The sequence below is a fragment of the Salmo salar genome, unplaced genomic scaffold (assembly GCF_905237065.1).
Source record: "Salmo salar unplaced genomic scaffold, Ssal_v3.1, whole genome shotgun sequence".
NCBI classification, from domain to species: domain Eukaryota; kingdom Metazoa; phylum Chordata; class Actinopteri; order Salmoniformes; family Salmonidae; genus Salmo; species Salmo salar.
In genome coordinates this window covers 303,254-317,047 of record NW_025548647.1, presented here as the reverse complement: position 1 = coordinate 317,047, position 13,794 = coordinate 303,254, and the positions used below count along the sequence as shown (strand labels likewise).

Genomic DNA, 13,794 nt, shown 5'->3' with positions numbered 1-13,794 from the left:
TTTCACAGCCAATGTTCACATTATAGACATTTATGAGATAATTACATACATAGGAGGAAGGTTGTTCCCTGGAATATCAATTGCTTCTGATATTAACCTACCCCAAACAAGAACAGGATAGGCCTATACTACAAATTACTGTTTGTAATTTAAGCACAAGATGCCAAGAATATAGGCTAAAGCTGCTATAAATTATTCCTTTAATTGTATGTGCTTTTTAAACAGACAAGGCAATGGAAACTTGACTTCCGTGACAGCTGGGCAGGTGAAATCATAATTCCTATTCTTTCAAAAACGGCCTATTTAAAGATTAGAGTAGCCAAACCTGCCTTTACCTCTGCTGAGTCTGATGTAGGTTAAACTATTAGATTTAAACTGCATACATAATACACTCAATACGTATGTAGTGGTCTATAGCAGGGTTTCTCAAACTCGGTCCTGGGTCCCCCCTGGGTGCACGTTTTGGTCTATGCCCTAGCACTACACAGGGTCCTTACTCAATGACTCGGGATGCCACCTCGTGGATGTTCAAGAAATGTGCAGCAGTGTATGTAACATTTTATGTTCTGCAGTGAGACTTTCCACATGTAGAAAAATAGTTTTAATCCATAGCACCAGTAGTAAATCAATGCATCTATTTGACAGAGTTAAAAAACATTTTACACAGCATAAAAACTAAAAAACAGGTAAAGGTAGGCTAAAATGACCTTACATTAAAAGGCACTGGTAACAGATTTATATGAACAGAGGAAGATGCATGAAAGTAAGTCTAGGCAGCAATGTGAGATTATAGTATACTATGTTTATTTTAGAAGACATTAATGTAACTCCATGTCTGCGTCTCAAAATTCAAAATGTAGTGCACTACTTCTGACCAGGGCACAGAGCTCTGCTCAAAAGTAGTGCACTATATAGGGAATAGGGTGCCATTTGGGACACATACCCATGCTGTTGTTATTCACAGATAGACTGAACAAAAATAAGCAGAAAAACTAGTAGTACTGTACAGTTGATGTGTAAACATTTAAGACCATGGTCAACATTGGCTGACAAAACCAAAGACTTTCAACATACAAGACACACGTAACACAAAAATAATAAGGGAGATTAAAAGAATGCCCACATGTTGTATCATGTAATCTAGAACTGACTCACGTCATAAAGATGATTGCACATTAGCAAAAATGTTTCCAGCAAGACTCAGTGTGTATCAACCACTAATGGCCAGATGACCCTTCAGCTTTTCAAAATGACACTTAAAATATGTTGGGCCTTGATTGGCTGAAAACCTTCAGGTAACAGAGAGAAAAGACAGGGGCCAAAAGTCCATTTAAAAAAAGCAGTGGAATAACATGTAAAATTGGTAGGCTACTTGACCAGCACATATAAAATAAAAAGAGTAAAAAACAAAGCCATCTTGATAACCTCAGCAGCAAGCTTCTGGTGTCTTTCATTTCATGTATAAAAAAATTCATAAAAAACACACCCATCTCTTTGAAACTTACCACAAACCCATTCTCACACATTCCCCATTAACACTTCCTCTAAAAACAGCCCCATTAAAACCAACGTCATGTCCATTAGGGTACACAAAAACTTTTCAAAACGTTCTGCAACGGAAAGTGAAAATAAGGGTTCCTTATTGGACAAAGTCCAGGTAGTCCCTCCCAGTTTGAATCCGTCTTGTTCTATTTGGTGCCTAAAGAACATGACCCAGATCAAAATGTCCCAATTCACGCTCAATAAAGAAAACTTGTATCAGACCGGGCAACACTGAAGGTACTGTAAGAGAATCCTCTATTGACACCGTCACTACAAATTCTCTCTCCAACAAAGCAAAAACCATCTCAGACTTCCAGAAAATCTTTCAACAACATTAGCGTCCCAACCAATATCCACCCAAAAACCCATGACTTCCAGTTAAAAAATAAAAGAAAATTAATTATAATCACAACATTGTACTATCAAACCTCAAAGGCCAAACCAGGCAGGTGAAATATGTCATTGTACACATTGAGGAGTTCAAATCAGTTAATACACAAATCTCAGACAATAAAAATAAATAGTCATCCCAAAATGAAGCCCTACCTACATCTCTCCCAAACACAGATGCCATTACAGGTTGGTTTGTTCATCATCATCCAATATGTATTGACCTGTATTTGTATGATATAGATCCAAGAAAACCCTGAGCCAGTGTTTCTCTCTCCAACACCACCACATGCACTACTATAAAGTGTAGTGCACTATATAGGGAATGGGGGAGTCATTTGAGCTAACAGACAGTATCAGTAAACCCACTGGCCTTTAGACACCATAAGAGCTGTGGGGTATTCCAGAAGGCAGGTCAATACATCAGCCAGCTAACTTTGATATTCCAGAAGGCAGGGTTAATACATCAGCCAGCTAGCTTTGATATTCCAGAAGGCAGGGTTAATACATCAGCCAGCTAGCTTTGATATTCCAGAAGGCAGGGTTAATACATCAGCCAGCTAACTTTGATATTCCAGAAGGCAGGGTTAATACATCAGCCAGCTAGCTTTGATATTCCAGAAGGCAGGGTTAATACATCAGCCAGCTAGCTTTGATATTCCAGAAGGCAGGGTTAATACATCAGCCAGCTAACTTTGATATTCCAGAAGGCAGGGTTAATACATCAGCCAGCTAGCTTTGATATTCCAGAAGGCAGGGTTAATACATCAGCCAGCTAACTTTGATATTCCAGAAGGCAGGGTTAATACATCAGCCAGCTAGCTTTGATATTCCAGAAGGCAGGGTTAATACATCAGCCAGCTAGCTTTGATATTCCAGAAGGAAGGGTTAATACATCAGCCAGCTAGCTTTGATATTCCAGAAGGCAGGGTTAATACATCAGCCAGCTAGCTTTGATATTCCAGAAGGCAGGGTTAATACATCAGCCAGCTAACTTTGATATTCCAGAAGGCAGGGTTGATTAACAGCCTTTGCCTCAGCTCTCTTGATTTCCTGGTTGATTAAAATAATCTTCGTTTGTATAATAGTTGTTTCTGTTGTTGTTGAGTCATTTCAAGCAATTTGGGCCAGTTTGCTGGCTAACTCATTGAACCAGCTTTTTGGAACAGGCCCCAGACGAATGTGACTGGTGCTAATCAGCATTTTGTAGGGGGATATAATCATCCCGTCAGTGTGCTGTGTGTGTGTAGGGCAACAATTGGGACGTAGAATATTACTGAAATTAGACACCACATTTTCAGATGAGTAGTACAAACATCAGATTCAGAAGAAAATGTAAAAAACACAAACAAGATACTTACATATAGTACAATATCGGCTCAGCTAGTGGTCAACTGTAAAAGTATCCATATAGGCTCAGCTAGTGGTCAACTGTAAAAGTATCTATGTAGGCTCAGCTAGTGGTCAACTGTAAAAGTATCCATATAGGCTCAGCTAGTGGTCAACTGTAAAAGTATCCATATAGGCTCGGCTAGTGGTCAACTGTAAAAGTATCCATATAGGCTCAGCTAGTGGTCAACTGTAAAAGTATCCATGTAGGCTCAGCTAGTGGTCAACTGTAAAAGTATCCATATAGGCTCAGCTAGTGGTCAACTGTAAAAGTATCCATATAGGCTCAGTTAGTGGTCAACTGTAAAAGTATCCATATAGGCTCAGCTAGTGGTCAACTGTAAAAGTATCCATGTAGGCTCAGCTAGTGGTCAACTGTAAAAGTATCCATGTAGGCTCAGCTAGTGGTCAACTGTAAAAGTATCCATATAGGCTCAGCTAGTGGTCAACTGTAAAAGTATCCATATAGGCTCGGCTAGTGGTCAACTGTAAAAGTATCCATATAGGCTCAGCTAGTGGTCAACTGTAAAAGTATCTATGTAGGCTCATTGAGGGAAGTGAACAAGAGCACACTTCAGGAGAAATAAGAGATTATTGGGATGCAACCCATGTCTGGCTGGGGACTAATGTTGTATTCGTCACGGATTTAGAAAGTTACAATACAGTTTACTTTATAAAAGACCAAAAAAAAAAAACAAGTCCGGTGTTGCTAGTACCAATCCTCTACATCGATGTTTCTAGGGAGGGAGAGAAACACATTCTGGAGATGGATGAAGAGTCCTGGAGGGAGGGAGACGGAGAGATAAAGGGGAAAAAAGAAAGAAGATGAATGAGACACAGGACAAAACAGATAAAGTTAACAAAGCTCACAAGATGTGGAAATGTGGCTGTATTGTAATGTTGAATGATGACATTGAAGTGCATCAGGAAAGATATACAACATACGCAAAAACACATGTATGTAAATGTCTATAAAAAAAGTGGGAATTGCCATGTTATCAATCCAAAAGCAACACACCTTTGATAGTTGAGTCTCCTCTCTCTATTGAGGGCCATGCTATCATAGGCCTTGACCCCCACTGGAGTATTATTATTCACCGTCACCGGACTGTTCACCTGGAGACGCACACACACAACCATGAACATCTACAAAAAACAAGGAAGCTGTGGACAAGGAAGTGTGTTTGTGTGGTCTCCTTGTGTGTCAATGTCGCTCACCGACTGCAGGACGACGTTCTCCTTTCCCAGCCGTCCCATCGCCGCAGCAACCATCTCCGGGGAGATTTGTCTGCCCCTCCTCTCCAACGCCTGTTGGTCCCCCTTATGTCTCCTCTGTTTTTATTGGTTCATTTGATCAGGAGGGTAGGACAGTTGACAGAACAGTTATTTAACCTTCACTTTACCAGGAAATATTTTTTTGATAATGTCATAGATAACTTTTGAAGCTATATAATGTAGAAATGCCCATTTTCACTGGTATGGTGCTTGGCATAATGAATAGGAGGTTGAAAAGGGGAGGAATTGCCCTTAAAGATCCTCATATACAATAGACAGAACAGTTATGATGTAGCAGATGGTGACTACAACATACTAAGTTCATATTGGATACAAAGTAACACATTTACAAAATACATGCAAAGTGTGTTGATTGGATATTACAATTGTAAGTCAAATACACATAAACACAATGACACACACCTTGATGAATCCTCCGAAGGAGCGGGAGCGGGGGTGTTTCTTGCTCTGGGCCGGGGGGGTCTGATAGTTGTTGATGGGTGTCCCTGGGGCCAGGCCGGGGGTGGTCTGTTTAGCAAGCTGCAGGAGGAGAACGAGATGGAGGATGAGGAGACAGGATATTGGGATTAGCTAGTCATTCTAATCTACATGAAATGTGAAATCTGCCTCGTATCGAAAAGGAGACAAGGAAAGAGAATATTAAGAAGCAGTCCGGCAGTGAGTACCTGTCGTAAGAGTTTCTTCTTCTTGGCAGAGTTGGGCATGTTGTCATGGACGTGTCTGAACAGCTCCTTCAGGGACTCCTCTGTGTGGTGCTGCTGGCCCTGGGACGACGAGGAGGGGGACAGGTACTGAGACGGGTCAGCCCAACACCTCTTCAGGGGAACAGGGGCATGGAAACCAGTCACAGATAATAGGTCTATATCATCCTGAGGGAGGGGGTGAGAAAGGAGCTATTAGTTTCCATCACAACATGAGTCTATGGATACATCCCAAATGGCACCCTATTCCTTATATAAAGTAGTGCACTATAAAGGGAATAGGGTGCCACATGGGACAGAACCTATTTCACCTTAGAGGGAGATTAGGTTGATCTACGCCCCTAAACCACAGCTAGACATTTCTAAACCACAGTTAGACATTGCTAACTCTTTGATCCTGCTTTAGCTAGACATTTCTAAACCACAGCTAGACATTTCTAAACCACAGCTAGACATTTCTAAACCACAGTTAGACATTGCTAACTCTATGATCCTGCTTTAGCTAGACATTTCTAAACCACAGCTAGACATTTCTAACTCTATGATCCTGCTTTAGCTAGACATTTCTAAACCACAGCTAGACATTTCTAACTAACATTCTCTATGATCCTGCTTTAGCTAGACATTTCTAAACCACAGCTAGACATTTCTAACTCTATGATCCTGCTTTAGCTAGACATTTCTAAACCACAGCTAGACATTTCTAACTCTATGATCCTGCTTTAGCTAGACATTTCTAAACCACAGCTAGACATTTCTAACTCTATGATCCTGCTTTAGCTAGACATTTCTAAACCACAGCTAGACATTTCTAAACCACAGCTAGACATTTCTAACTCTATGATCCTGCTTTAGCTAGACATTTCTAAACCACAGCTAGACATTTCTAACTCTATGATCCTGCTTTAGCTAGACATTTCTAAACCACAGCTAGACATTTCTAAACCACAGCTAGACATTTCTAACTCTATGATCCTGCTTTAGCTAGACATTTCTAACTCTATGATCCTGCTTTAGCTAGACATTTCTAAACCACAGCTAGACATTTCTAACTCTATGATCCTGCTTTAGCTAGACATTTCTAAACCACAGCTAGACATTTCTAACTCTATGATCCTGCTTTAGCTAGACATTTCTAAACCACAGCTAGACATTTCTAACTCTATGATCCTGCTTTAGCTAGACATTTCTAAACCACAGCTAGACATTTCTAGGACCTAGACACTTATAATAGGCCCGGGTGGATCTAAAAAGACTAGAAAGGTGTAAACAAGTTGGGCAATAGCTCCACCTAGCCTTCTGGTAAACTGGGATGCTTACACCTATACAGGGCCTGTATTCATAAAGCGTCTCAGAGGAGTGCTGATCTAGGATAAGTTTGGCCCTGCAGATTATAATGAATGGAAAGGGGGAGGATCTGAACCTCGATCAGCACTCCTGCTTTGAGACGCTTCATGATCACTTGCCCCAGTTTGATCAAATATGGTCCTTTGTTTGAGAGAAGTGCAACATCCTTTAATGATATAGATGTAAACCCACCAGGTGAAAGAGTCCTACTACTAACCTTGGTCTGCAGGGTCTTAGATCCCGTGAAGTGCATTCTGGCATGCTCCCTCATGTACATAGGAGCCTGAGTGGACACACACAATAATTATCAAAACACACCAAAAATAATGATTATATTTCTCTTCTGTACTTGACACAAAGCATTACCTTATTGTAGCCCATGTTCCACAGATCTTATAAAATAACACTGACAACTGGGCCAGTTTCCCAGACACAGTTGAAGCCAATAGTATGAGGTATTCTCAATGTGTTCAGAAGTGTTTTAGTCCAGTGTGGCATAGTACAAAGCAGGAGTAATGTGTTAGCCAGCTAACTTTGAAAAGCAATCAGAAATAACTATAGATTTTCTGGTTCAAATTTTTGTAATTTTGTTTTTAAAGAAGCTAAACTTAGATATGTGTTTTTGTTTGTTGAATCAATTAGACCATGCTCATTTCAAGATGATCTTTCAAAATGTTTCAAAGTTAGCAGAATATTTAGGCAAGTTAGCTGGCTAACTCTTTGATCCTGCTGTATAGAAACCCCTCTGGACTAGGCTTATTCTGGGTTGGGAAACTGGCCCAGAGTGTGAAGTTAGTCTCTCTGACCCTGAATAGTTTCTGGGAGTGTTTGATGAGGAAGGCCATGCCGTTGTTTAGCTTCTTCAGATTCTCCTGGAGGTCACTGGCCACCATCTGGATAAAACACACACAAATTACTGTAGCTGAATGAAAATCAATCAGTCAGAGGTAGCCTAGTGGTTAGAGCGTTGGGCCAGTAACTAAAAAGTCCCTTGTTTAAATCCCAGAGCCGACAAAGTGAAAAATGTGTTGATGTGCCTTGATTAAGGCTCTTAGCCCTAATTGCTCCAGGGTCGCCGTTGATAATGGCAGACCCTGGCCGTGACCCCAATCTCCCAGGGTCTCAGGGGGAGTTGGGATATGCAAAAAAAAAAAAATACATGCGTAACATTACATGTGTGAAATAGGACAAATAAGCACCCACCTAATTATTTATATTCACATCTAAATTGAATGCATTTTTATTTTATTACATTCCTGATTCTACAATTCATAACACAGTGCACTGTGAGGATAGGCTGTACCAGAACAAAACACTGAACACATTTGTGGGCCAGTGTATATCTGAGGTTCTACTAGGCAAGCCAAGTGAATAAATCGCCATGACTACAGGACAGTAAAGCCTACATTTAACAGAACTCTGAAGCTCTGAACCATTGGGTTCTTGGTCACTTCTATGACCAAGACCCTTTTCCCCCCGATTGCTCAGTTTGGTCATGAGTCTCGGTGGTTCCAAACTTCCTCCATTTAAGGATGATTGAGACCACTGTGCTTTTTTTGGTACCTGGTACCCTTCCCCAGATCTGTGCATCAACACAATCCTGTCTCGGGCACTCTACAGACAATTCCTTTAACCTCATGGCTTGTTTTTTGCTCTGACATATAAGGTCCCACAGTTGACAGTGTATAGACAGGTGTGTGCCTTTCCAAAACATGTCCAATCAATTGAATTTACCACAGGTGGACTCCAATCAAGTTGTAGAAACATCTCGATGATCAATGGAAACAGGATGCACCTGAGCTCAATTTCAACTCTCATAGCAAAGGGTCTGAATACTCATGTATTATGCACTACACAGCTGATTGAAATAAGGAAGTCATGGTCAAACTGTGACTATCTGAATCAGTTGTGTAGTGCTAGGACAACAAGCCTCAGGACAGAGTTTGGGAAACCCTGATCCACATGATAAATGATCACGGCACAGTCCAGCTTCAGGCGTTTTTCCTAGTCCCTGTGATTCTGCCTTGGCATTGCTTTCTCTGAGGTTTTATGCTGGGTATCTATAAAGCACTTTTTGTCAACTGCCGACATAAAAACAGGTTTTATAATACACATTTGATTTGAATTTGAGTTGCAGTACATACATCTCTGGGCCACACAACGTGGGGGGCGAACATGAGGGCGAGGTTGAAGGCGGACATTTTGTTCTTGTCCTGCTGCTTGGCGGTGTGGTAGAGCAGGTCCAGGATCAGTTTGAGGAGGCTGCGGTTGGCCTGGGGCAGCAGCAGGAAGAGGAGCTGTAAGGCCTCAATCTGACGCTCCTTATCAGGTACTGACGTCATGTTGCCCTTCTCATCCAACAGAGTCATGTCTGGGGGAATGGAGGGAGGAGAGAGGGGAAGATGGGGATGGGACAGAAACAGAACACACAAGAGACTTCAATATAGGTATATTAAAAACTGAACATCAATTCTACAGATTTTTGAGCACCAGGGTGTGATTGTTTTTTGTAGGTTTTTGAAAACTAAAAAGCTACAGGAGAGAGAGAGAGAGTGGGGAGGTGCTCAGACAGGAGTACCTGCTATTTTGAGGTGAGCGTGGAAGTGTTGGTGTGTGAGGAGGGGTTCAGGTAGCTCTCCCAGGAAGGTCTTGAGGAGGGTGGCCACGTCGTTGGGGTGGAAGCCCCCTGCCTCCAGGTCGATATCTGCCCCACTATTCAGCTGCTCCTTCAGGGCCTGCTGCCGCACACTGTTACCTGGCACCCTGAACAGACCCTCTACCTGCAGGTCTGATCATCAATCAATCAATGAAACAAATCACCTAGCACCCTGAACAGGCCCTTAACATGTAAGTCTGATCATCAATCAATGGTGGAAATCAATCAATAAGTCAAATATGTAGTGAATCAATCAGCAGTGTTTCTCCAATACTCATTTATAAATCATTCCCGGCATTCCAAAAAATTAAGTTATTATAATATTTTTTTTATGGAATGGAAATTATTTTAGGGTTTGTAAAATGTTTTCAGTGCAAACTTAAACTACTAAAACCAGATATACAGTATGTATACTGAACAGAAATATAAAAGGCAACATGATGCAATTTCAAAGACTTTACTGAGTTAGAGTTCCTATAAGGAAACCAGTCAGCTGAAATTAATTCATTAGGCCCTACTCTATGGATTTTACATGACTGGGAATATAGATATGCATCTGTTGGTCACAGATACCTTAAAAAATGTAGGGGTGTATAAATCAGAAAACCAGTCAGTATCTGGTGTGAACACCATCTGCCTCCTGCAGCGCAACATCTCCTTTGCATAAAGTTGATCAGGCTGTTGATTGTGGCCTGTAGAATTCTGTACCACTCCTCTTCAATGGCTGTGCAAAGTTGCTGTATATTGGCGGGAACCGGAACACACTGTCTTACATGTTGATCCAGAGCATCCTAAACATGCGAAATGGGTGACATGTCTGGTGCAATGGCTGGTGCAATTCCAGGAATTGTGTACAAATCCTTGCCACATGGGGCCGTGCATTATCATGCCGATGCATGAGGTTGGAGACTGAGGCAGTTTATGGTAGAGAAATTAATATAAAATTCTCTGGCAACAGCACTGGTGGCCATTCCTGCAGTCAGCATGCCAATTGCACGCTCCCTCAAAACTTGAGACATCTGTGGCATTGTGTTGTGTGACAAACCCGCACATTTTAAAGTGGCCTTTTATCGTTCCAAGCACAATGTGCACCTGTGTAATGATCATGCGGATGAATCAGCTTCATGATATGCCACACCTGTCAGGTGGATGGATTATCTTGGCAAAGGATAAATGCTCACTAACGGGATGTAAACAAATTTGTGCACAAAATGAGAGAAATACACTTTTTGTGCATATGGAACATTTCTGGGACCTTTTATTTCAGCTCATGAAATATGAGACCAACACTATATAAGGAGCTATATAACTACATATTTTTAAATAAGATCACCTTTGAGAACTAACAATCAAAATAAAACAGACAGTCATGGAGAATCGTATTTTTTTGGGGGGGGGGTACTACACCGAGTCCCAAGTCCCTAGTGTTCGAGTCAGTCTTTTACATTCCAGTTACGACTCCCTTGGTAGTGCTAAAAGCTCCATTGCTTAATGTAGAAAGCTGGTACTACAGACTTGAGTACTACAACACTGCATGTCAGAACAGCAAGTTTAGCCTACTTTCTGATAAGATTTTACATTACATTTGAGTCATTTAGCAGACACTTTGCGACAGTTAGTGCATTTATCTTAAGATAACTAGGTGGGACAACCACATATCACAGGCATATTAAGTACATTTTTCCTCAATAAAGTAGCTATCAGCAAAGTTAGAGCTAGAAAGAAGGGGGGGGGGTTCTGTGGGATTACTTAAGATACTCTTAGAAGAGATAGGGTTTTAGATGTTTCGGAAGATGGGCAGGGACACTGCTGTCCTAGCTGGTTCTACCATTGGGTGCTAGGACAGAGAAGAGAGAATTACATTCAGGGATCATGCCTCAGATGGGAACTGTAACAACAACATGATCAACTCACTCTTGCTGAGGTATTCGATGAGCTGGTAAATCTGGGCGATGCCTCCCTCTGTCAAAGGAGTCCCAAACACCACTTCCTTATCTGTGACGATGACAACGGCCAAAGGACGAGAATCTGAGTGCTGTACATTTATATTATTATTCAACATTATTGCAACCCAGGGCCACGTTCAGTAGCCAAACACTGTCAAACGTTGCAGATTAAAATGCCATGAGTAAAGCCATCGTGATTCCCTCTTCTACATGTCAGACAGGCATATTTGTTCTACATTGCATCCTGCTGAACACACCCCAGGTGAAGACAGCCTTGGTTGATCCTCATGGCAGGTCTCTCACCTTTACGTTTGAGGAAGTTGAAGGAGCGGAAGAATCCCCCTCCGGCCCCTGTGAGTGTCTTGTGCCCTCCCTCGTCCCCTAACAGCAGAGAGAACTCAGCACCGGGAAGGTCGATGAGGCGGCTGATGTTGCTAAGCACCAGCTCTTGAAACACCTCAGGTCTCTCGTGACGTAGCTTCTCCACAAAGAAATCTGGGTTAAAGATGACGGGCGGGCAGCCACCAACACCACCGCCGCCCGAAGATCCCCCTGCATCCTGGCTGATCACCACCTTACACACCGTACCCCTGATGGAACACACATACAGATGCTGAAGATCTAGGCAAATCTTTAAACAACCGCTTTATCTTTACACTGACTTTCTCACACACACCAAATCTGTCTCCCTCTTACACACACGTATGATGATGGTGTAGTGGTTGGCTAGCCCAATAACGGACTAAAGAAGCCTAACGTTACTATAGTCCAAAGACCTCATGTTTTGTTAGAGGCGAATTGAATCTGGCAGCTGAAACAGCAAAATACTCCATCTAAATGTGAATCGGTTCTCAATTGCGGTACAGTTCTAGAAACATAAAGCCCTCCACTTTCATATCACTTCAACATAATTTCACAAATGCAAAAAATGCACGTACTGTAGAAAGCTTTAACAGTTGCAGCCAACAGTATTTTTCAGTGACAACATGTTTGTAGTGTCTGTCTTCAGTGGCCGTGTGTGAACCGTATTTTTTGGCCTTTCCTAGGGAGTTTTTCCTAGCCACCGCGCTTCTTTCACATGCATTGCTTGCTGTTTGGGGTTTTAGGCTGGGTTTCTGTACAGCACTTTGAGATATCAGCTGATGTACGAAGGGCTATATAAATAAATTTGATTTGAACCGTAACCCTATAAAAAGCTGTGTAGTAATTGAACTTTTTGCATTTTGAAAATGAAAGCTACGTTCCTTATGTTTCTCCTCCGGCCAGAAGATACTGTCGTCCATACGCGCTAAAGGTAGTTAGCGTCGATGAATGGGTTAGTGGTTGGACAGACAGGAGAAAGTATGGGTCCATTGCGCTAAAGATCAGTGAACTCATAGCTCTGAAGATCAGTGAGCTGAAGACACCTCTTTCACACAAGTACACACTCACTGGCAATTCAGAGCAGCTTGACTTGGCATAATGGTGGGGAGTTGGTTTTACATGGCCTGGTGCCTCAAGTGAGTGGAGATTTCACTTCAGGACCAATGGAATGGTCTAAAAATCAACAAACCCCGCTCACCGGACCATTCAAAACGTAGTCGACCAATGACAGCTCACTGCTGTGTCTATATTTGCGACTACTAGCTAGCTAACTATGGAGTCTTGCTGTAATTCAGCGACAGCGCAGAAATAAATGCTATGCACCGTATTGTTGTTCACTCCGTTCAGAGTAGTTGTGTGATGCACTGAAATTGTATTTTGCCACAACACGTCACTTGATTGTCAGCGCTACAGTAGCTAACTAACGTTAGCTAGCTCAATTAGCTTTCACTGTCACTGAAAAACAACACGCATGTCAGAGAAGCTAGCAAGCCAAATTCGAATGCCAGTACCACAACTCCATAGTATATTTACGTGCGTGCATGGTTTATTCTGTCTACATATTGTTTAAATGTTATTTTACCTTCTGTTTTGTGTATTTTCATTTGTATCTTTATCCGCTGCCATTTTCCGTTTGAATCCTCCGCTGGTATCCCTGACTCCGCCCACTCCACCACTGATTGGTCGGTTATAAAATACGGGCGGGGTGAGCGGTAAAGATTTGCAGGTCTGGTTCTCTGATTGGATTGTTTGAATTCACTTTAGTTGTTTCAATCAAAGAAAAACAATAACATTGAGTGCGGTTACAAGCACACACACAATAATGCGATTATTGTGGATAATCTGATTCATATAATAGTTTATACATTTATATGCGTTGTACGAAGAACGATCTCCCAAATAATAATGTTTACATAGAAACCTGATTTCAGATGTGTCTATAGCACTCTGATAAATACAGAAAATCGCTAATCAAAATAAAAGTTCTACCACAGCGACCATGTTATTTTTGGTGAGCATATTTGATTATGGGTTCGGACATGTAAAGTTTGTATTTTAAAACTATTTCTAAGATGCATACATTCCGTTGTACTCACGCTAAAGAGGGAGGAGCCTCGCTTGGCTCGTGCTAGCACATGCAGATCAAATACACAGCTGGAACGCT

The 13,794-nt window shown here is 41.7% G+C and overlaps 1 protein-coding gene across 1 annotated transcript; it reads right to left on the bottom strand.

Moving 5' to 3' along the window:
- Positions 1-582: 582 nt before the first annotated feature.
- LOC106591504 (rho GTPase-activating protein 19) lies at positions 583-13,367 on the bottom strand. The gene is made up of 12 exons (XM_014182728.2): positions 13,213-13,367; positions 11,571-11,857; positions 11,236-11,316; positions 9,244-9,453; positions 8,810-9,036; positions 7,472-7,558; positions 6,883-6,948; positions 5,283-5,486; positions 5,020-5,136; positions 4,540-4,653; positions 4,340-4,437; positions 583-4,101 (listed from the first exon to the last, which is right to left on the bottom strand). Exons 1-12 carry the CDS (start codon positions 13,254-13,256, stop codon positions 4,059-4,061), a joined length of 1,578 nt encoding a protein of 525 aa, XP_014038203.2. The 5' UTR covers positions 13,257-13,367; the 3' UTR covers positions 583-4,058.
- Between the last annotated feature and the right edge of the window lie 427 nt (positions 13,368-13,794).

Bases quoted from the DNA above. Each gene is read 5' to 3' on its own strand.
- LOC106591504 (XM_014182728.2), bottom strand. From the start codon at position 13,256: ATGGCAGCGGATAAAGATACAAATGAAAATACACAAAACAGAAG. The intron at 9,454-11,235 runs GTGAGTTGATCA...ATTGATGATCAG, and splicing joins CATCGAATACCTCAGCAAGA to ACCTGCAGGTAGAGGGTCTG. The intron at 4,654-5,019 runs GTGTGTGTCATT...CAATAAAAACAG, and splicing joins CCTTCGGAGGATTCATCAAG to AGGAGACATAAGGGGGACCA.